The sequence below is a fragment of the Corvus cornix genome, chromosome 5 (genome assembly GCF_000738735.6).
Source record: "Corvus cornix cornix isolate S_Up_H32 chromosome 5, ASM73873v5, whole genome shotgun sequence".
Classification (NCBI taxonomy): domain Eukaryota; kingdom Metazoa; phylum Chordata; class Aves; order Passeriformes; family Corvidae; genus Corvus; species Corvus cornix.
Window position 1 is genome coordinate 52,497,003 of NC_046335.1, and position 22,337 is coordinate 52,519,339.

General features: G+C 41.3%; 1 protein-coding gene across 2 annotated transcripts; it reads right to left on the minus strand.

Moving 5' to 3' along the window:
* Positions 1–1,161: 1,161 nt before the first annotated feature.
* Positions 1,162–13,683, minus strand: TMEM41B (transmembrane protein 41B). Of its 2 annotated transcripts, XR_005602009.1 has the most exons (8): positions 13,415–13,683; positions 11,540–11,657; positions 10,407–10,535; positions 8,677–8,770; positions 7,735–7,839; positions 5,782–5,920; positions 1,407–5,359; positions 1,162–1,277 (listed from the first exon to the last, which is right to left on the minus strand). XR_005602009.1 is itself a non-coding variant. In XM_039552678.1 (7 exons), the coding sequence occupies exons 1-7, from the start codon at positions 13,497–13,499 to the stop codon at positions 5,190–5,192; spliced, it is 840 nt and encodes a 279-aa protein (XP_039408612.1). In that variant the 5' UTR covers positions 13,500–13,683; the 3' UTR covers positions 1,162–5,189. The 2 variants fall into 2 exon arrangements, 1 of the variants encoding a protein (XP_039408612.1); XM_039552678.1 differs by having other exon boundaries at positions 1,162–5,359.
* Between the last annotated feature and the right edge of the window lie 8,654 nt (positions 13,684–22,337).

Below are 22,337 nucleotides of genomic sequence, written 5' to 3' on the forward strand. Positions count from 1 at the left end.
AGCACAAACAAATTGCTCCAGTTGTCAGAGTGCTGATGGACTCTGATTAAGATATTTACCCCAGATTCTTTAAGAAAACAAAAATCCAATCAGTGACTTTTACCATTAAAGCAATCCTCTCCAGCCGGCAAAACCAGATACTTGAATCTGGCTGCTTATTGACAATGCATTTGGTGTGACATCTACACAACAGGCTTGTGGAATAGAGCCTGCACAGCGGATCATCTCACACATCAGGGCACAGATCAGAGCAGAACTGGCACTTCAGGGTGTGGAACATTTCCCACACTCCCACCTGCAGCATTGTCCCTCTTCTCCCCAGCTCCAGAAGCCCACGCTACGGACTGATGCTCATTTTACCAACAACTATGACCCCCAGGTCCCTTTCTATGGTGCTGCTCTCCAGCATCTCCTTCCCCAGTCTGTCCGTACATCCAGGGTTGCTCCATACCAAGGTACAGAATCCAGCACTTGTCTTTATTAAACTTCATACAGTTGGTGATCATCCAGCCCTTGTCATGGTCTCTCTGCAGGGCCTCTGCCCTCGTGGGAATCAACAGCTGCTCCAAATTTAGTATAGCCAGCAAATTTAGTTAGTACTCCTTCCAGTCCTGCGTCCAGGTCATTAATGAAGATGTTGAAGAGAACTGGGCCGAGGACAGAACCCTACAGAACCCCATTAGTGACAGGACCCACTAGTAACGTCACTCCATTCACTACAACCCTTTGTGCCCGACCCATGAGCCAGTTACTGACCCGTCCCATGATGTGTTTACCCAGCTGAGTGCTGGACATTTTGTCCAGAGGGATACTGTGAGAGACAGCATCAAAAGCTTTACTGAATCATCTCCATAATTTTATCAGGCACTGAAGTGAGACTGACAGGCCTGTAGTTTGCATGGTCATCCTTCTTGCCCTTCTTGAAAACCAGGAAAATGTTTGCCAGCTTCCAGTAGACTGGGACCTCTCCAGATTCCCAAGATTCAGACATCATTGAGAGAGGTCTCTTGATGACACCAGCCAGCTCTTTGCTCTTGGATGAATCCCATCAGGCCCCATAGACTTAGACGGATCCAGCTGGAGAAGCAGCTCCTGCACAAGTTCAGGGTAGACTGGAAGTTTATCATTCTCAGCCATGAGAAATTAGTTTAACACAGAACAAAGAGTCAAACATAGAATGATTTAGTGATCTGCTCAGAATACTTCTTCATGACATGGAATTCTTCCAAGTACAGTAAACATTGCAAATTCCAGGTTTTAGATACAACTCCTCAAGGCTAGGTTGTAAAGGAAAAATCAGGAGTTATGAGTTTAACATTAGATCCCAGTTCTGAGGCAGAATTTTAAAAGCTATTTCCCACTGCAGCATTCCCAGCCCTCTTGAGGGCCTAGCAGGCCCTACTAACCTTTTACAGCTATGAGGAGACTTTTGAAGCCCCACAGCTGCACAGGAGCAGAATTCTCTTGTGTTTGGAAGACTATCTGCAGAAAGGAGCTTTTATGAGGCTTCTCACATATACACCAGTCATTGACTTGAGCTCTCATAATCCAGACCCAGATTCTTCTTGTGTACTATAAAACAAGGAAATGGGAATTATCACACTAGGTGGAGCATTTTTAAGAACTGGCAGGGGAGCTATGGTATGTTAGTAAATATATTATGCCATTATTTATATTAATTGCCAGTACTAAAAGGCTGTAACTTCTTTCAGTTTGGGTGACCTGGAGCTATAAAGCCACCAGCTGAGGGTTATAAATGTCTGTCATTGCAAGACATCAATTGGTCATAAAAATAGTTGGAGTATTCACTTTTCTTTGATGGAAATTTGAAAAACATGCTCTGGATCCCACTTTCCCATCAAAACCCTTTTTTATTTCCCTCTTAGTGTACTGCCATACTAAACTATAGGGTTCCCAAACCCCACACTATCACAGAAGGAAACTACGCATGATGAAAATTCTCAGGAACACACAAAAATCTTCAGCTGCCTAAAAAAACCCCATGTTTTGACTTTGCATAACAGCACTGTGCATGAACAAAAGCTTCTCATTTTTAACTTTTACTTCTTCTGTCTCACCCTTTCAGCAAGTTTTCTATACAAGGCAAAAAAAACATGTCATAAACTGGCCTTGACAGAATATTAAGGGAAGGTAAATGAAGCTGAAATAACTTTGGCACAGGGGCCTTCCATAAGAGATTAATGGGGAAAAAAAGGTACTTTATGCAAATAGTTGTATTTGAAGAGACAGAAGTTAGACCCAGTTGCCTTCCACTGCAAACCAGAAAAATTTTCAAAATTACTGCTGTATGCAAGAAATTAATTTCAGAGAGAAAAGGAAGTCAAGTTTACCTACTTAATTTGAAATAAAGGTAGAAACAGAATTAATCTCATCTACAGATGTAATCAGCTCAGTTTAATTTTTAATCAATGACTAAAAATACCGTTGAGGAAGGACTCACCCCTTTTAAACAGGTTAATAAAAAATTAGGCTTAGTGGGAAACTCAGCATGCTTCATTATACTCAAAAAGTGCAGTGTTTCATATTTTATATAACAGCTTTATTATCAAATGGCAAGAGACACTTAGTAATGATGTCATGCAGGTATCACCAAAAAAATTCCAAAAGATAAACAGGTCACCTAACAGCTCAAAATCCCTTGCAATTAAAAAACAAAGCTACATCTTTCTGATGTCCTGGTTTGTTCCATGGTAGCCACTATTTTTCTGTTGAAATGTTATGGCTCTCTCTTGGATCACTTTCTGGATTTCCTAAAGGAAACAGTAGGCTAGTACAGTACTCCACAACACAGTGCTTTTTTTGCTTTCCACAATGCCTGCCTTACTCTTCACAACCCTCACAAGTCCTCATGGGATAGGAAAGCACCTCAGGCTGCTGGCAGCTGAAGATAAACACAGAAGAGATGGGTTTAAAAAAAATGCTAAGGTTTTGAAAAAGTAAAGAACCCTATTTTGAACCTTTTTAAGGTCTTAAGGCTTTTAGTTATTATGATGGGAAGCCAGTCTTGTGGCTGAAACACAACAGGTTTTCAGTAACAAAGCCTGATCCCCATCTCCATAGTGAAACAGAACTCAGTGAAAATGTCAAGTGATAGCACAAGTCACATTAGATTGAAGGAGATTTCAGTTCCTTCTTTAGTGAGAAGGTTCCACCAAAACATTGGCTTTACACAGCATGGGAGGGATTTTAAAACAGCTTCTGTTACTGACCAAGAATTGAGACAAATTTTGAGAAAAGCCACTGGAAAATAAGTAGTAGGTAATTTATTCTGAGAGTTCATCTGCCTGAAAAGTTAACTCTGCAGAAAAGCAGGCTGTAAATCTACAGCAGCTTCACTCTCAGTAGTCCGTGGGACCCTTGCTCACATGGCTCAATTCACATCCAGGTTTACTATGGAATAAATCCCCTGGGTAGAGGAGCGCTGGAGATTAGAATGGCAGCAATAAAAGGAATCACTGTTCAGTGTTAAATGCCAAAGTACACTTTTAGAGTAAATTCTAAATAACAAAAGAATTGCTGAAGCTGAATGATCTTACAATAAACTTGCAAACAGAACTGATATAAATTCCTTTATATACTTATGTAAAAAATATCATTTACTGTGCAGCCTGGATTTAAATAAAAGACAAATGGTCAATCAATATTACTATATATTTACAAGTAATACTGTGATGAAACGAAGCAGTCAATTAACATTATGTTACAAGAATGAATAAACCCTTTAAAGGTACCAGTACCTTTTACATTATCACATTCATGAACATCTCAAAGATCTATGATATGATCATGAGTTAACACGAGGACACGGACAAATAAACCCTGGAACTGGAGCACATGCTGCTGTGTCAACTCCCTTTTCAGGGAGACACTGCAGGGGCATCAGCTTAAACCGCATGAGCAGCACTGGTTTCAGTAGGATAAAACGCGAGTGTGCTCCCCAGCTCCTGACCAGGGCCTTGGTTTATGGGGTTCCACTGACAAGACAACAAACTACCACAGCTGGAAGCACAAGGGGAGGTATCTTGTACCTTACTGAGAGAACACACAGAGTTCTGCTGAAGGCGAGTCATGGCTGGTTGCCCATTGCCAGTCACTGACCTGGCAGACAATGGAACCCCCCATTTTTATATACACCGACACAAGAGCCTGCTGTTCCATGGTGCTCTGAACATTATTTGGGATCAGCTGTTTGATAGGAACTGCACCAGTTTGTGTACCTGACATTTCTTTTAGCTAATCAAGCTGCAATGAGAAATTTTATACTCTACATATTGCTTGAGAAATGGTAATATTACACTGCTTAAGCATTTTTAAATCACTTGAGAACTGCAAGTTTTACATAACCATATGATCACTTTCTTAAGTTGGCAGGATAAATCTATGCAAGTGAAATAATGGCAAAATAATCAACACTAAAAAAATGAAAATTAGAACTTAAAAATCATCAGCTAGCCAAGATAAGAATTCTAAGCTGCTCCCTCCCTTCCTGTATCTGCTCCCAGAATAAAATTTTACAGGGGCCAAGAGGGAATGATGTGACACTTTGCCTTTGTTAACCCAGTAAGTAAAGCAGATGTAGGTTCAAGTATTTAATTCCATACAGCACTAATAAATAGAAGTAAACAACCAGGATGAGAATAATATTGTAGTTAAAGTACTGCAAAGAACCTTTGTTTCTGAGTGAGCACCATTATATTATTTTGAAACTCCCCAAGGCAAAAAAGAAGGAAAATATTGTTAGTGAGAAATGCACTCAGACCAGATCACATGCAAGCCTACAGACAATGTTATAAAGTTGGACTGAATAATTCAGGGCTTTTTCCTGCAAGTGTTAGAAAGCATCACCTGTAGTTTATGTCTACATTACAATTTTTGCTCTGCACATAACTAGAGCAAAATGTTACATCTATATTCTCACTTCCCTCATCCTGAGGGCCACATACACACCCTCCCAAAATAAAACACTGGTGGTTTGGTTACAAAACTATATGCAGTACATTTCTGAACACACTTCCTTCCATTTAAGGACATGTGCTCATTTAAAGACATTCTTATCAATTACAAGCCTCCCCTTTAATTGCTTAAGATCCAATAGAAAAGCAAATATACAAATATCAGAAGTGCTGATCCTGAGATGAAATATGGGAAATTCTGGTCCAGTTTGATCCTTATTCAAACTTCTGTTTCAGTTTCTTCTGGAAGAGAGCTGGTAGGATGGAGAGGATGGCTAGAATCATGAGAACAAAAACAGAGTTCCAGGAAACAGCTTCCCCTGCTGTTGTAAGCTGGTACAGCGTTGTTCCTGCCTTAATGGCTACAAAAGACGGTGGTGCTACACCTGGAGCAAGGAAAGGATGAAAAAACAGCTTGTTAGGGTGAAAAAAGCCATAATTAGTCATCCAAATTTTAACACCAAAATCTTGAGAATTTGTTGTCTTGTACTTTTTTTTTTTTAAGAGGGCTGTAAATACAGAATTCAAAGACAAAAACCCCTTATCAAAAGAACTAGTTTTATGCCATTCTTAATATTTTTAATGCAAACTCAAATACAGGAGAACAGGCAAATAATCTCTGCTCTTTAGGCTCTGCAGATTTCAAGTTCTCCTTTCAAACTGATTTTAAGTTCATAAAGGAAAAATACTGGATTGTTTCCCAACCAGATTAAAAAGTATGTGCAAAAATATGCCAATTAAAAAATCTATAGTGTATACCCCTTCTTCTGGCCACCCCAAACTGTGGCTCACGAGCCACAACTCTTACCTAGGAAAGTGCCAATGAAAAACACTTTCAATGGCACATTGATTACAGGAGATGTGATATTGATAAACCAGTTGGGAAGGAAAGGTGTTATTCTCAAAAATATTATGTAGTTAATGAGATGTTCTCTATGTCGTTCAACCTGCCAAAAAAGAAAAACCAAACATTTGGTTAAAAAATCCCTGCCTTGAAAATACACAACCATAGAGGTTTAAAGGGGTTTTTTATCCCTGTCTTTTGTAGACATTTACATGTTGTAAACATAAAAATCAGTTAAAAATGCGTGATGTGGGGAAGTGAATCACCTGTTAGATAGTACTGAGATCACCCTGGAAATAGCTGTGTGTGACAGAGCACAGTGGTGATGTGTCTGACTGACTCAGCTAACTCAAGCAGCAAGTAAGTCATAGGCAGAGCCACAGGCCTTACTCTAACTTCAGCACATCACCTCTGTCTAATTCTGGCCCAGTCAACACAGCCAGTCTCTAATCTCATTCCTAAAGCTTTTGCAGCAACTAGCAAGGAAGTTTGTTCCTCAATCCATTCTGTCCTAACCTGTGATCAAGCTTCAAACACAGCTATATTCCTCACTTGGAAACTCAGCCAGGTCCCAGCTCTGAACTTCATGAGGTGGCTGCTCCCAGCACAGTTCCAAAGCCAGTCTCCCCATAGGCTATAGAGCCCAGCATTAACATTTACCCAGCAGCAACAACAGCTCCAACTTCATCTACAGTATTAATTATGTTTTTAGGTCTAGCCTAGCTCCTTACACCAATGCTACAACAAAGCCTCTTCTCCTTCCAGCCTGTCTCTAGCACATCAGTCTTTCCAGACAAGTGTGACCTCAAGCCAAGCTGCAAGGATAGCCAAGCGTCCACAGTTCTGGCCCATCCTAGCAGACCTGCACTAAGATTAAGCCTCAAACAGTTGAAAACAAATCTGGTCTGATTGCAATTCCACCTGAAATCTCACATGGCAGCTCACCCCAGTCACAACCCTGTTTTGCAGCTTTAGCCAAATTTAAATTTAACTGTAACACCAAAATCAGGAGCACTGTGGGTTTCTTAAATCTTAACGCAGGAGAAATATTTAAATATTGATTAATGCTGCATATAAAATGGCTTAACCTCAATACACAAGCATGATACAGTCCAATTAACCTGGACACAGTGAGATATGAGCTGCACGTGCAATTTTAAATCACATGCTCAGTTCTACTAATGGCAATAGTAACCATTTGCTGCTCAGAATAGTCTCAAGATTATACTGCAATATGAAGATTTACTTGGGTCAAGAGTCAAAATAATAGTATATAACCTAACAAGGTCAGTTGTGCCAGACAGCTCCAGATCTTATCTAATGAGGAACAAGTTTAAAGCATTTTTATGTAACTCAAAAAAATCTTGACCAGAGTACAGGTGCTTCATACTTGCCAAAAAAAAAAAAAAATTGTTTGAATGTTTCAGAGTATCAAAGAAAGACACATAGGGTCAAGTACAAATCACACTGTATTTCTGTACTGCAAAACCTTTAGGTTCACCTCACAATCAAGACTTGCTGAAATTAATGTTACCAGATACTGTAAGAGAACGTTTCTAAATGCTCCAACTACAATAACATCTTCAAATTAATGTTTCTCAATCAGACATACAGCTACAGGTTCCTCCAACACAAAAATACAAACCCAGCTTTCATTAGTCCTGATACTTAGAGAGCAATTACTTGAAATTATCTATAACTGGAGAGGTTTCCTATTGACACTAAATAAACCAGGGGGGTGATCAGTTGCAAACACTTCCTAGGTAAGAACAAATTTCTCATGGGAAATATAAAATCAGGAATACTTCCAGAATCCCTTCTGTGTAATGACATACATGAGCACAAGACCTCTTAGTTTTCCATGCTATTCCACGACACATCTTGTATCGTAAGTTCCAGCATCTCTAGAAACCGTACCTGTTCTGACCATTTTACTGCTTTTTCTGTTAAATATCTGTACACAACAGGACGTCCCACTAGGTATGAAAGCATATAGCAAAAGGAAGCTCCAAGTCCTGAGCACTGAAAAAAAATCAAAACAGACAATAAATGAGCAGAAACTCTAATTAATGTCAGCCTTGTTTCCCTATAAACTACACTGCCTGGCTAGAGCAGGTTTCTATGCAGGCCTCCATCAGGGCTCTCCTCCAGCAGTATGTACACACTCCCCAAGTACGCTGTTGACCCAAGACAGTTTATTTCCAAGGCATTTGAATCAATCTTAGCACTCAAAGTAGACAACATTGATTACTTATCAGTTAATATCGAGTGCTTCTGCAGTTTTAAGACTTTGAACAGTGAAAGCTTTGCAAATAAGAGGCACAATGCCATTAAAGAAATTCAAACATGAAAACTGAACAACAGGGTCCTCCCTACCTTTTCAATACTAAGGCTCATTATGATTGCATCTTTGGCCCATAACTTATTAAAGCTTGTTGAAAAAATACATTTCAAATCTTAAACTAAGCTTCTTGCATATTTAAGCCAGTTATAAACCAGATGTATTTTGTAGTGTGATAATAAAACAACAGTAACTGTGTTGTGAAATTACGACTGGGTTCTGGCAGATGCTAAACAAATTTAGAGTAAAGGAAACTCTGGCTGATTCACACTCAAATGTCTTCATTATTAAGAAAACCTGGAGAAACAGCTCAGTGTTTTGGATCATCACCCAATGCTACAGTGAATTTTTGTGGGTAATTCTTGCAGCAGAGCTGAGTAAGAACTCAGTAGTTCATCAGAACCTGAAGTGTATGCCAGTTTCAGACTGATCATTTCCAATAGGAAGCTGCTCAGATGCTTGGTTGTACTCCAAATCGATAAAAATATATGCCCTCACAAACTACTTTGCATACTTACCAAACAAACAAGAAATAAGGCCAGTGGAAAGGGATAAAGAAACCCTGACAGGATACTGAGAAATATAGACCCAGGAATAGCAAATGTTTGCAAGCTGGATGCATCTTAGTTAAGGGAAAACACATTCCTAGAAAGCTACACACCTCCTAACTTTAAAAGCAGTCAGGATACATATTACAACTTGAAAAACTATAAATAGGCAGGGCCCCTCAAGATCCTTACTTCAAAATGCCTTTTGTGGAATAGCACAAGAAGTGCAAGCACAGAGCAACAAGATGTAGATTTGTCACTACACATACAAAAAAATAAGTCAGTAAGTAATAAAAGCTGACTGCATTTTTCTCTTTATCTGCGCTACAACTGCCACAGAGGATTTATTGTGACTTCCAGGAAACACAGACTTCTGATTTTACACTGTTGACTAGAGATGTGCAATTTCAGATATTCTCTCTGGAAAGTTCACAGGCCTGTCTGAGCCCATAAGCACAAGTTTCATGGAAGACTGAAATATATGAAGGCAGCTACTACTTCCTTACAAATAGGCTTGGTGTAATCACTGACTACAATAGCTGACCACTACTTTCAGTCAGAAATTTAAAAATTTTTAAATTTAAATTTTTAATCAAAAATTAGGATTCTGCAGTGTAAGCAAGCAGGTTGCTGGATTTAAGGCTTGCTAGGCATACTTGAGACTATGATGCATTGCTCACTTTGCATACAAAAGATATAAAGCAAAAAAACCTGCACACTATTTTACCCAAGTTGAACTGACCAAAATATTAGGAAGTCCAATCATCTTCCTGAGTCCATTACAGTCAGTCCAGCTTTCACTAAGCAATGTCAAGGTTCAGAGGTAACTGTACCATGCCTAGAAACTGATCACAGTCTGCTGCTGAGACAGTGAAGGTCATCACATCAGCTCCTAGAGCAGCTCAATAAAGAGCCAATTTATTCTCCTCCTTGTTAATATAGACACTAACATTTTCATTTTCTTCATAGATCTATAATTTGGAAAACATGAAACTTTTTGTGAAATACTTTAAAAGAATGAGCTGAAGGATAATTACTAGTGGCACGTTCAGTGCTGACTCTCCTGAGTTACGAAAGCCTCCTGCATTAAAACTGTGAAACAAACCTCTTCCACAGCTTTAAAATTATTAACCTTTAGTGAAGTGTTCCAGTTAAGAGTGTGTTTAATGATTAATTAATATATTCAGCACTCAGGAAAAAGAAGTCAACACAGAACACAGGTAGCCTTTGTGTCTCCCTACACAGAAAGTACTTCAGAAATTCATCTCTCTAAAAGAAAACAGAGATTGGGTTTTCTGAATTTGGGCAGTGCAGAGATGAAAGATGGCTCAAAATACTTTCCTTCAGAAATACTGCTAAATATTCTACAAACTACCCTTATGTGGAACTTTGAATGTCTCAAAGAAGAGCAGTGCAACAGTCTCAGTCTTCCTTTAGAACAAACAGTAATTTCTACCTCAAAATTCACTTTATTTTAAAAGTTATCATAACACTAAAGTGAGACCAAGCCTAATAGAGAGAAATGTTTCTAAATTTCCAAGATTTTAAAATATTTGTGTCTCTTTGTAGACACTCCTATATTAAACAAAGTATGTTAAACTTCACCCATGACCAGGAAGTTATCAATTTGTATTTTTCACTTATTTTTTCAGAGAAGCATGACTACATCAAAGCTGCCCTTTATACCAGAAAAAGGATACAAAACATATGTGGCAAAATAAGCCACTAACACTTGAACGTAAAATGTGTCCTTGTATTTGGACAAGACTTTTCCCAAGGCCTTTGCATCATCCATATCTCTAGGAACCTTTATACATTCTCTTTCTTCTCTGGAGAGGAAAAAAAAAAAAGCAGGAATGATGGAAATATAATCAAACAGTGTAGTACAATTACTTACTGAATACAGAGATAATTAGATACACTACATCACTAAATTACAGCTTCAGCAAACAAACCATGATTATTGTTGTAATAATGCTCTCAGGTGAATACCTAATATTTACAGTGTGGTTTATATTAGAAAATCCCCAATTTTAGGTATTTGCAACCTTTTTTTTTTTTTTATTCAGTACAATAATGTGCTTCTCTTCTAGGTTTTTTTTCTTACCAAGTACTGACCAAAAAGAAATAATTGAGCAAACTAAACCTTGGCAAGTGAAAGGAGCCAATGTTTCAGCCAAAACCAACTGCAGTTGCCTGAGTGCTGGGGTCATAACAGCTGAAGTGCAGCAGGAGTGGCAGAACTTCACCTCACAAACAAATAAAGCTCTAAGGGCAAAATCTCATGTCACACCTTAATCTGGTGCAACTCTGGGCAGCACAATTCAGTGTCTTCGCTTCCTCTGTATCAGACTTAGGGATCAGGCTGTTGCAAACTGACCTTGTTGAGCAAGTTAATCAGACAGAAAATTAACTACTAAAAGGGAAAAGAAAACTGTTAGACAAGCAGGCTTTCACCTGTCAGCCTGCCTGCCTTCCCAACACAAGTCCTGGGTGCAACAAGAAGGTGAAAAAGAGAAGGCAAAGTTTAGCTAGGAAGGAAGAAGGATTTCCCCTTTGGTGACAGCCTCCAGTTTTACCAAGACACAAGGAAGTTTAAAGTGAACCCAGACTGAACCAAGCACACTCTGACTCTCATCTGAAGAAGGTTAAGGACACACCGATAATGTGCTAGAGGGTAACACCTCAAAACACGGGATCTCCACTGTGTAACAGAAACCTTAGATCAAGACCAATTCTCTGATTTTGTGCCATATCCCCATGCAGGATCTGATACTGAAAAGCAAATTATTTGATAAATAATTGATAAATTAAACTTTCGTAACATACTTACTCACTAAGTTGTGGGAAATTTTTATATACCAGGAACATAAGGAAAGCAGCTGATAAGAAGATGGACACTAAAATAAGAAGTGATGTCCGAGCTGATCCACCTTCTGCAAGAGCTTTCCCTGAAATTAAACATAAAACAAACTTAGAAAAAACCCCCAGCACTACCAAAACAAAACAACAAAAATCAATCCCTCACAACTTACAACAGATTCCAGACTTATCCTTTAAGGGAATATTAAAGCAAACCCTCTGTGGACATCATCTTCCTACCAACACTTTCAATAACACACATCGGTCACATTCCCGGAAAACTTTCAAACAACCTTGAAGCTTTTACACTGGCAAACATCCCACAGAAGTCAATCTCTATGATCCATAAGAATTCAGGCCTTAATTAATAAATACATTTGTAAAGAGAAAAATCAGAGCTAAACAACGTAAGCCATACATATGTTTTCCTTTTTGCCAGAAATTTTCTGCCAGTCTAATTAACTAGAGATTTAACTTGGAAGTTAAATTTCCAGGACGTACAACATAACTCTGAAACCTGCTCATTAACAGATTTTTCCCTCTAATGAAAGACTACCAGATACAGCCAGTTAGGTGAGACACATTCATTAGGAGGAAACCTATATAAACACACACACACACCAGCCTGTGATATAAAAAGATCACAGTTCCTAGTCTTGGGAATTACACATATTTTACACTCATGTGGATATAGGTATATATAAGTGTGTATTAGCCCTTAAATTCCAGCATAGTGGAAGCAATGGGAGTGCAGTAAGTGACACAATGACATTTTAGGCCTCTTCTGCATCTTAGATTTTTATCAAAATGACCACGTAAGTGCAATACTCTGATTAACACAAAGGCAACTACACACATCAAGAATTTAAAACTGAAATGAACACTGAGTACTCTCTGCATCCACACCGGGCATGTATTAAACCACTCTCTCCTCAGGCACTTTGAGGCTCACCCAGCTTCACACCCAGGGTCACCTGAAGAACACTCCAAGAGCCGAGGCTGTTTTCTCTCGCAGATGCTGCTGGCACAACTACAATGCCAACACACAACACTCAAGCGGGTCACGGTGACACCTCACTGTTGTGAAATGCAGCGACTGGATGACGAAACCCACGGAGCCGGCTGGGCAAGCTAGCAATTTTATGGGCTTTAAGGTTTTTTAGGTTTAAGGTCAGTGCGACCCCACAGGTGTGCGCTGGGTCAGCCGAGGCCAAAGGGAGCATCCACAAAGCAGGTACAACCACAGAATCGCAGAACCGTCAGGCTGGAAGGGACCACAGTGGTCATCTGGTCCAACCTCCTAGCTCAAGCGGGGTCATCCCAGAGCTCATGGAACAGGACTGCATCCACACGGATATTCTTGAATATCTCCAGTGAGGGAGACTCCACACCCTCTTTGGGCAATCTGTTCCAGTGCACTGTAACCGTGGTTATTCTGACAACTTCTCCAAGGAGCAAAATAAAGGATAAATAACTAAAAAAGCAACTTATAGGGCCAAAAAAGAAAAACACAGCCCACTGCGCTTTCTGGCACTTCTACTTTCTATACTTCAGCTGTGCCGGTAGTGGAATAACACAAACACACACGCACACACAGAGACATGAAACCACGCGTGTTCCCTCACGCAGGGCAGAAGGGAAAGGGTTCGGTGCCCCATTTCGGCTCCCGCAGGGCGGGAGCCGCCTCACCCCGCACGCACCGTGAGGGGCCCGGCCCGGCCGCCCCAGAGCCCGCGCGGAACGGGGCCGATGCCCGAGGCGCCGAGAGGCACCGACAGCCGCATCGGGCACCGTCCGATGCCAGGGCGAGGTCACCCCCGCTCCCGCCGCCCCGAGCCCCCGGCACCTTCCAGAAGCTGCCGCTGGTGCCTGGCGCTCTCCGCCGCCGCCGCTTGGCAAGGCCCGCGCTCCGCCGCCCTCCGCTGCGCCATGGCTCCGCGACGCCCCGGGGCCCGGCGAGTCAGGGCCGGGGCAGGCCTCGGCGGCACCAGGAGCCGCGGGGAGCAGGAGGCGGGACCGGCAGCACCGGGAGCCGCGGGCAGGACGAGGAGAAGGAGGCGGGACCGGCCGCTCCTCCTCTCCTCACCCCACCGGGTCGCGGCCGCGCTCCCGCCCCCGCCGTCTCACGGCGCATGCGCTTTTCTCGGGGCATTACGGCTCTGCCGTGGTATACAGGAGCACGTGTTGGGCTCCACGTCCTTGAAATGTGGTGGCGGGTTAGTGGCAGTAAATACGGTAACACCGCCTTTTGGGCGTACCCATGTGGGTATATACGGTAACGGGGATGCGCTCAGTAGTGGTAAATACGGTGCGGGGCGGCGGGGTAGCAGCCCGCTCCTCGGCCCGGCTGCGGAGAAGGCACACACATCACTGAATCCATTAGGTTGGGAAAGACCTCTGAGGTCATCGAGTCCAACCTATGACCGAACACCGCCGTGTCAACCAGACCATGGCACAGAGTGCCACGTCCGGTCGTTCATTGAACACCTCCAGGGACGGTGACTTCACCACCTCCCTGGGCAGCCCGTTCCATTGTCTAATCACCTTTTCTTTGGAGAAATTCCTCCTGATGTCCAACCTGAACCTCCCCTGGCACACGAGGGGAAGTTCAAGAGGCTATGTCCTCTTGTCCTGTCGCGGATTTCCTGGGAGAAGAGCCCGACCCTCCGCGGCTACAGCCTCCTTTCAGGGAGTTGCAGAGAGCCATAGGGTCCACTCTGAGCCTCCTTTTCTCCAGGCTAAACACCCCCAGCTCCCTCAGCCTCTCCCCACAGGACTTGTGCTCCAGACCCTTTCCCAGCTTCGTTTCCCTTCTCTGGACACACCAGCGCCGATCGTGCCAGAGGGCAGCGGGATAAAACCCGTCTGTGAGCTCGTTTTCCCTCGGCAATGGCTTTACATCAGTGAAGGGAGCAGGATCTCCCCTCAGGGAGCGGGAGGCGGGAGCCCCTCGGCGCTTCTGGCTGTGGCGCTGGAACAGTGTCAGGTTTCTAGGAAAAGGGGAACTTTATTGGGTTTGTTCCTCTCGTTCGAAAAGAAAGCTTATTTCCCGGGAAGAAGGAAAACTTCTCTATCAGCCCCAGGATTTTCCTCACGTCGGTTCCTGTCAGTAAGAAGGTTTGAAATCTCGCAGAAAAGCCAGCGGGGCATGTCCCACTGTTCGCGGATTCCTTCGCGTTCAAGCCGAATGTGACCTCGAAGCACCTTTTCCTCTGCAATCTTCTGGCAGCAGGAGATCCCTGAACTTTCCAAGTGCCCGGGCAGCACAGAGTGTTACAGGGACAGTTCTCCAGGGAGAACACTGGAACCCTGCGGACAACACGCATTGCATAAGCTTCTGGGCAGCCGGGTTGGCTGAGGGAGCTACGGTGACACTCCCTCGTCCCTTTTCCAGCTGTGTCTGCTCGTAAATGTCCAACTCTTCCTCAGGGTCGTCTAGAAAGGAAGCTCTCCTGGGAGAGCTGGATACTCAGATTTAACTTCAGCCTCGTTTGTCTGATTACTCCGTGACTAAACAGCTCTTAAAATTGCTCATACAGGATCCAGCAGATCAGTTGTTTCATAGCAGTGGTATTTACAGACTGTATTTCCCGAGATCACTGATCTTTCCAAAGCCAAGAGGAAGATGCAGGTCAGCACACAGCAGAGCTCGTAAAAGCATGGCTTTATTGCTACGTGTACAAAACTCACTGATGTTACAGTGCAAGTGTCTACGGGAAGTTGATGACTCAGTTAAGATCTCAGTAGTCTAATATACTATTACACGAGTACAGCCCCTGCCAAATCCAGTGGCAGGAAATAATCCAAACTATAAATTGTGGTCAGATTCCACATAAAGCTTCAAATCATGAGCAGATTCCATGCCAAGCTATAATTTACTCAGAATTTATTTCTTTTGGAAACAAATTATTTTAAATTATTTCATGAAACCATGTAATTAGCTCTTTTAATATTTGCAATTGATAATTCAGGAATTTAATGCCCTGAGAAGCTGGTCAGGCCTATGAACTTGCTGTTCTGGGCATTGGTGCCAGATGAGGGAGTCCTTTGTTTTTTCAAACCCTTTCACTAGAAAATTGTACATACTAGCAAGATGAGAATTGCTGACACTGTAGAATATAGCATTTTTTTCCCTATTGTAAATGCACATCGTGTTTGTCATCTCTTTTCGGTTAATTACTTCTGAAACTCCAGGTAAAATGATTCAAACACTGGGACTTTTTTCCTCTCTAACTTCTGGCAAAGCATCAACTAGATACTAAACTGAAGAATGTTGGAAGCAAAATTGGAAACCAGATTATTATGCAGACAAATCTTTACCAAGTCATCCTGAAACAGAGGAGGAAAGATGCAGACTGAAAGATGTAAATAAAATAAGTACCACAATTTAAAAGCTGTAGATGGTAAATGCTGCAAGGGCCATCTCTCTTTTTGGTGAGGTAGATTGTTCGGTGGGGTATGAATCCCAGTTTGGTGTGGTTGTTGTTCAGTAGCCACTCAGGGCCAAGGAGCTGGGCAGAACCTGCTCCAGGGGATGTCTGATTTCTAATTAACCTGCTCTGTATGGTGTAGCCCCTCTGTGTAACCCAAATGCAGGTAAACTGACACACAGGCCAAGTAACTTCTGATTCTTGCTGAATCCTCTGCAGCTCCCCCGTCCAAGACACCACTGTAAAATGCCCAAGAAGCAATTTCAACAATACAGACTTTCTCCATGTTTCCCCTTCCATTTAGTAGAAAGCACATGGCCTGCAGATGATTCCCAGGATGCTCATTCTGCAGTAAGCTCACAGTGTTGGTATATGTCTCATTAAAAATAGAGAAGATTAATCATCTCAATGTTAGGGAGCTCCAGCTCTCTGAATTGCTGCCAGAGTGAAATTTAAAGATTCATTAGATAGATCAATTTGCAGTTGATATGCACTGCACAAATGGTATTTGTTAGACTGGATTATCAGCAGACTTTTAAACTGTTCTTCACTGTTCTTGGTTCTTCTTGCTGGGGGGTACTGCTGGCGTGAATGTGTTGTCTATTTTACTAACCTTTGAAACTGTCAGTGGTGTTTAGTATCCACTGATAATTTGAACAGTCCCCTGCAAAGATGTCCACACCTAACAAATGCCAGCAGAACCTCTGCAATCACTCAAGGAAAAAAAAAGGACGTGTCTGGGGAATGTTTCTTAGGGCTCACTCTGTAAGTTGAATAATTCAGGAACTCTATTTAGAAGATTAACTTAGATTTATTTACTGGGAAGAAGGTAAAGAATGAAAAATACTGCCATAGGCCACATCCTGTACGTGTTCAGAGCACGAAGAGTTTTGGTAGCTGGAACTCAGCAAGTACCAAGGAAATTTCTGACACGTGGTTGAGATCAGCACTGCCAGGAACAGCTTCATTCCACAGCACACTGGGAACAATAGCTATGGACTGAAATAGATTTACTCTCATCATGTATAAAGTATCCTGTATATATAATGTATAAGAAAGAGCATAAAACCTGCCCTGTCTTTGGAGCATCTTTCTAAGCCCCACCTGACACAGAAGGCATGCTGCAGAATGCTTTGTCCAGCAGAGAAATGAGAGAAGTGCTCCAGTCTCCAGTTGGAGTTTGCTCAGTGACTTTACCAGTGGGAGAAGCACTCTCTGTGCTTAGAGACTAGAGACTGAATGAGCCAAAAGCTTTATATGAAATGGTTTCTGGAAAATGTACCTTAAACTCTGATTAGGAGTTCTTTCAAATTATCTGTGAACCAAAAAAGCAAAATGTTTTTCTGACCTGCTGGGAAGTAACAAAACAGATTGACATCCACCAGGGCAGCAGCTATGTGGTCAGCTCCATGAAGTCACTTCCTTCTGTGGGTGGTTGGATGAAATGCTTTATTTTTGTCTGATTGAAAGAGTTGTCTTCCCTCCGCACAAAAACTTGTGTTTGCCTCTTTTCTAAGTCACTCCTCGATGGACTGATAGAGCCCATGTCACATGGCTGACTCACTGACTCTGCTGATGCTTTGTGGACTGAGTCATGCTAGTTGTCAGCAAGAGGAAGGAGGATGAGAGACTGAGAGCAATCCTACTCCTGAGAGCTTCTAGCTGAAAATGATAAAAACCAGGAACACTAATCAACAAATAAATCATACGTATAATTTCTTGAGAAGTGCAGATTCAGTACCCTTTTCTTCCCCTATTATTGTCTTATTTTTGACCATCACAAACTGCATCATTTTAACATTTTTATTTTGTATAAATATGGCAAGAAATTAAACCTCAAACATTTATTGTCATTATACCTAAATTCTAATTTAAACCAAATAAACTTTTGTACTTGGAATGGGGCTTGAGTGTTTTACTGAGCTCATAATTTCATTAGTTATGGTAAAGAGTTTGAGGATGTAACTGGAGAGTAACCATCTGCACAGGAGACAACTTAAGGTGGAAGGCAAATGCTTTGATCAAAATTAATAGAAAAATGTCACCAACAAGTGAGATAAATAGAAATGAGCACCTATTTGTAGCTGTTTGTGTGAATGAAGGGTTAGAAATTTCTTGGAGCCAAAAGGAGAGTTAATGAAAGCTTTTATTTATGAAAGCCAGTGCTCAAAGACAGAAGCTGAAAAAATTACTAAACAGCGAGAGCAGAACTTGTAAGCTTTAAAATGAGTTGAATCTGAGCTCAGGGATCATAAGCATTCAGATTTCTTTCTCTCCTTGTATTTTTTTATAGAAGATACGATTCTTAACTCCTATTGTCCTTTTTATGTAGAGTTGTACATTTTGGGTACATCCTGCACATATGTACATATGTGTACACATACACAGATTTATGTACAAATGTGCAAAGTCCAGATTTTCAATAGTGTGTACCTATTTCTGTTACTGCTTAACTGCTTAGGAACACAATGAAATAGATAGCTATGATGTTTCTATTCCAAATGGTAAAAATAAGAGATTCTCAATTCTGATGTACCTCTTGTTCCTAATTAATAGTAAATAAATCCCCTTAATAGCGAGCTTTTTTTTTGTTTTTGTTTTTCCTATTGCATGTGTCAGTGGTGTACATGAAATGGGGAAAGAAACTTTTCTCGTCACCCTGCTCATATCCTCTATTTGAATACAAAAAACCAGGAATTAAAGGTTTTGTCTTCCTGCAAATTAAGCGTGAAACATACCCTGTAATAAGCTTATGCCACCCCAAATGAGGAACATGAAAGCTCTGTCAGGTTCTTTAAATGTAGTTCCAACCTTCAGAGGCCTTACTTCCATTTTTTTCCCAGTCTTGGAAAGCACTTTCTCTAAAAAGTCAAACCTCTTATTAAAAATACTGATAGAAGAGGGGAGTTCTCATCACAGGACAAGGAATCTCAGGTGTCCTCCTGGCAGCAATAACCAACTTAGTCTTCGTAACAAGAAGAGGGATGAACAACTCCACCTCCCCCTGTCAATCACCTCATCCCAGCTTTTGGTCCAACCTACAGCATCTGAGTTGTGGGAACTGGCTCAGGCAGCAAATATATTGAACAGCTCAGCCAATGTCAGCTCTTTAAGATAGGTAGCAAGAAAGGCAAAAATATTTCCAAAGCAAGAAAATATTCCTGACACCTTCTTCTAGCTCAGAGTCTCCTTTGAATCTCTTGGGAGTACCTGTGGAGCACAGCAGAGCCCACACAGAGCAGAGCAGAGCGTGATCGGGAGAGGCCAAAAGGGAGGCAGCAGGAGAGTGGGATGTGGAGCTGCAGGGAGAGTCCTTGCTTGACTCAAAAGCAGCTGCACAACACTTCAGCCATGCAGCTCTGCTCTGCAGCTGAGGTATTTGTGAGCTGGTGTTTATTGCTTGTGATAACGATCACAGTTGTAAATTTCTGTGTAGAGAATGGCCAGGCCCTTATCCTGAGATACACCCATTAGTCGTGATTCATATTTAATGCTAGGGTAGGATTAAATGTAATTATCAGATTTATACCCTGTCTGAAGCTGAGTTTATACTAACATAGCTGAAAATTCAAATATTCCTGCTAAGGAGGAATATGTTCCTTCAAGGATTCCTTCTAATTTATAGCAGTGATGTAGCTGGACATACCCATCTGCAGGGCAAATGTTTCCAAACCTAAGTTATTCCATGCTGATAAAAACACCACCTTTAATCTGATCAAAGACTCATTTTAATTTCTCTTTAAATGACATTACAGATTTTGCCTCTACAAACGTGGAACTGAAGTTTCAGCTCAGTTAAACCAAAAATTGTTGGTCTGGAGAACCAGCTTCAGGTCACCTCCCAGTGTTGAACACACGCTGGGGTGTGTAGCTTTGACAATGTCTGATCTGCTGGAGTAATGACAGAAATCAATGCTGCGGAGTGCAATCAAGATTTTTTTAAGCTGCTTTTTCTACTATACTCAAAAAGGCCCAAGTGGAACCTCCTACTGGAACTCATCAGGACCTGAATGATCTCCTCTTGCTGCTAGGTTCTTAAAATATCATTGTAACTGTCTATTGACATTTCCCTTCTGTGTTTTGTTTGTTGACTCTAAGTAGGATAAGCAGGTTGCACTGTCATAAAGAAAGCTTCCTTTTATTTTAATTTGCCCTGGTTTGAGGTCCTAACTCTGTCCCCTAATATAAGAAAGAAGCTAGATGAGAAAATGTGTTTATAAAAGAATAATTGAAAGGAATAAGATGCTAAGCAGAGAATAAACACTGTGAAAGGTTAAAAATGAAAATCTGAGACCTGAACAGTTCAGATTCCTCATTTATTCTAGAGGCCTTGGAATGTGGTCTTTCCACAACTCACCACTTGGTTACCTGACCTGGGTTTTCAGCAGAAATGTCAATCAGCCAATTGCCTGAAGGTATTGAAGGCAGAGTCGAGTGGTTAAATTACCAGCGACCATGTCCTGCTCTCAGTGCAGTTGCAATCATTCTCTGGTGTAAAGTGGATGCATTTTGCTTGGAAAAGTAGGTACAGATCAGCATTAAAGGCACGTAGTTTTGAAGAACAGACCAATAAAGTGTAAAATTAACACTTGCTTCAGTGTTATTAATTACCTAAATAACATCATTCCCTTCATGAATGTTATGGTAGCCACGCCTGGCAAAGGAGAAATGATAAAGACAGAGCTTCTCAGAAACGCTGAGAACCTGACTTCTGACCTCAGCTTCTCTGAAATTCAGGGTCAGACACTCAGTGCAGCACTGGGTCATGTGGCACTGTGTTCCTGGGGTTCTCTTTTCTGGGAATACATTTCTCTCTTACCTACATACCATGGTAAACTATGTCACATCATCACACAAGAGGAACACGTTCTGGTCTGATGGCAGGAGCAGCCTCTTTCATATGACACAAGGCCTTACACACTTACTTGGTAGTTCCTTCAGTGACAGAGGCACTGGTTTAATCAACCTTCTTCCAAAATTTACAGTTTGAAGTGCTGCTGCTTTTACTGTTGCTTCTGAATCTCTTCTTATCATCAATGTACCCGAAATTATAGCAGTTGGCCAATCCAAGCTGTTCACTTCTTGTGCTTACAAACACAGTTGCTTTTTGATGCTGAAGAGAATCATTGCTTATGATTGAAAATTTCTTCTATCTTAAAGGACTAAGAGAGGAAAAAATTTAGGATCTTTGGACGTGCAGACCAGACAAAGATTTTTTTTTTTTGACTACATGGTAGTCAGACACTCAATTCAGGAAGAAAATGTGAACGACAGTTCTGATGGGGAAAGGAAGATGGGGAAGCTTGCTCAGGTAATGCAGGAGTGTGAAACGTTGCAGAAGAAAGCAGAATAAGGAAAAAGGAAAAGTAGGAAAACTCAGTATTGCTTTTTTAAAAAAGCAAAACTTCCAGAGAAAAAGTTTACAACTTCTAAATCTTTCCCATACTGCAAGGGCTCCCTGCAACCTTCAGATAAATTGTATTAATTGCTTTTCGGACTAGAAGGGAAAAAGTTTTTTTTCCTGTTACAATGTGTACACATTTCATAATTTAAGAATGCATGGTCTAATCATAATATGTGCAAATGTCATGCCATGTTTTCATCTAGATTGCTTTTTCTGTGAGATACAAAATGTCTGCAGTGAGAGTGCTCAGTGTTTGTCCTGATCTGGCCTCTAAAGTCTAAGTGCTTGCAGAAAACAACCATAAAGAGTGGGCCAACAACCAGTTCACAAGGAACAAACCTTTCACCCCTGCTGCATGCAGCCACACCCACAGTTAGTTTTTAAGAAATACATTCAGGTCATCATTAAACCAGTAGTCTGCAATTGAAAGTAATTAAAATTCAGAGCAATATCAGAAGGGTCAAAATGTGATTTAATTGAAACATTTTAGCAAAGCTGCCAACATTCTGAGAAATGATTCGCTGTATGTGTATTCTTATGGGAAATTATTAAATTAATTGAAAAAGCTATGATATGCCTGATAGCACTTACTTTCATAATAAATGAGCATCACAAAATCAGTTGTTAATCAGGATTAGAGATTAAATGGGGACGGTCTGATAAGAATCTTTTCAGACTCTTTTCACCTAAGGCAGTTCTGTGAAGGAAAACTCTTCATTTCAATTTTGGACTTTATGCACCCAGTCCTAGAAAAGTTTCCTGTCAGACACCTTGGCTGAGTGCAGAAATCCAGATCTACAAATATCAATAAAGAAATTTGCATGCTTTCCACTGCATGAAATACTAGGCCCATTTTGCCTATGGACAAACCACAAGATCAGCTTTTTGGCCTGTTCCCTGCAACGAAATTGCTAAAACCAGTCACTGCAGAACAG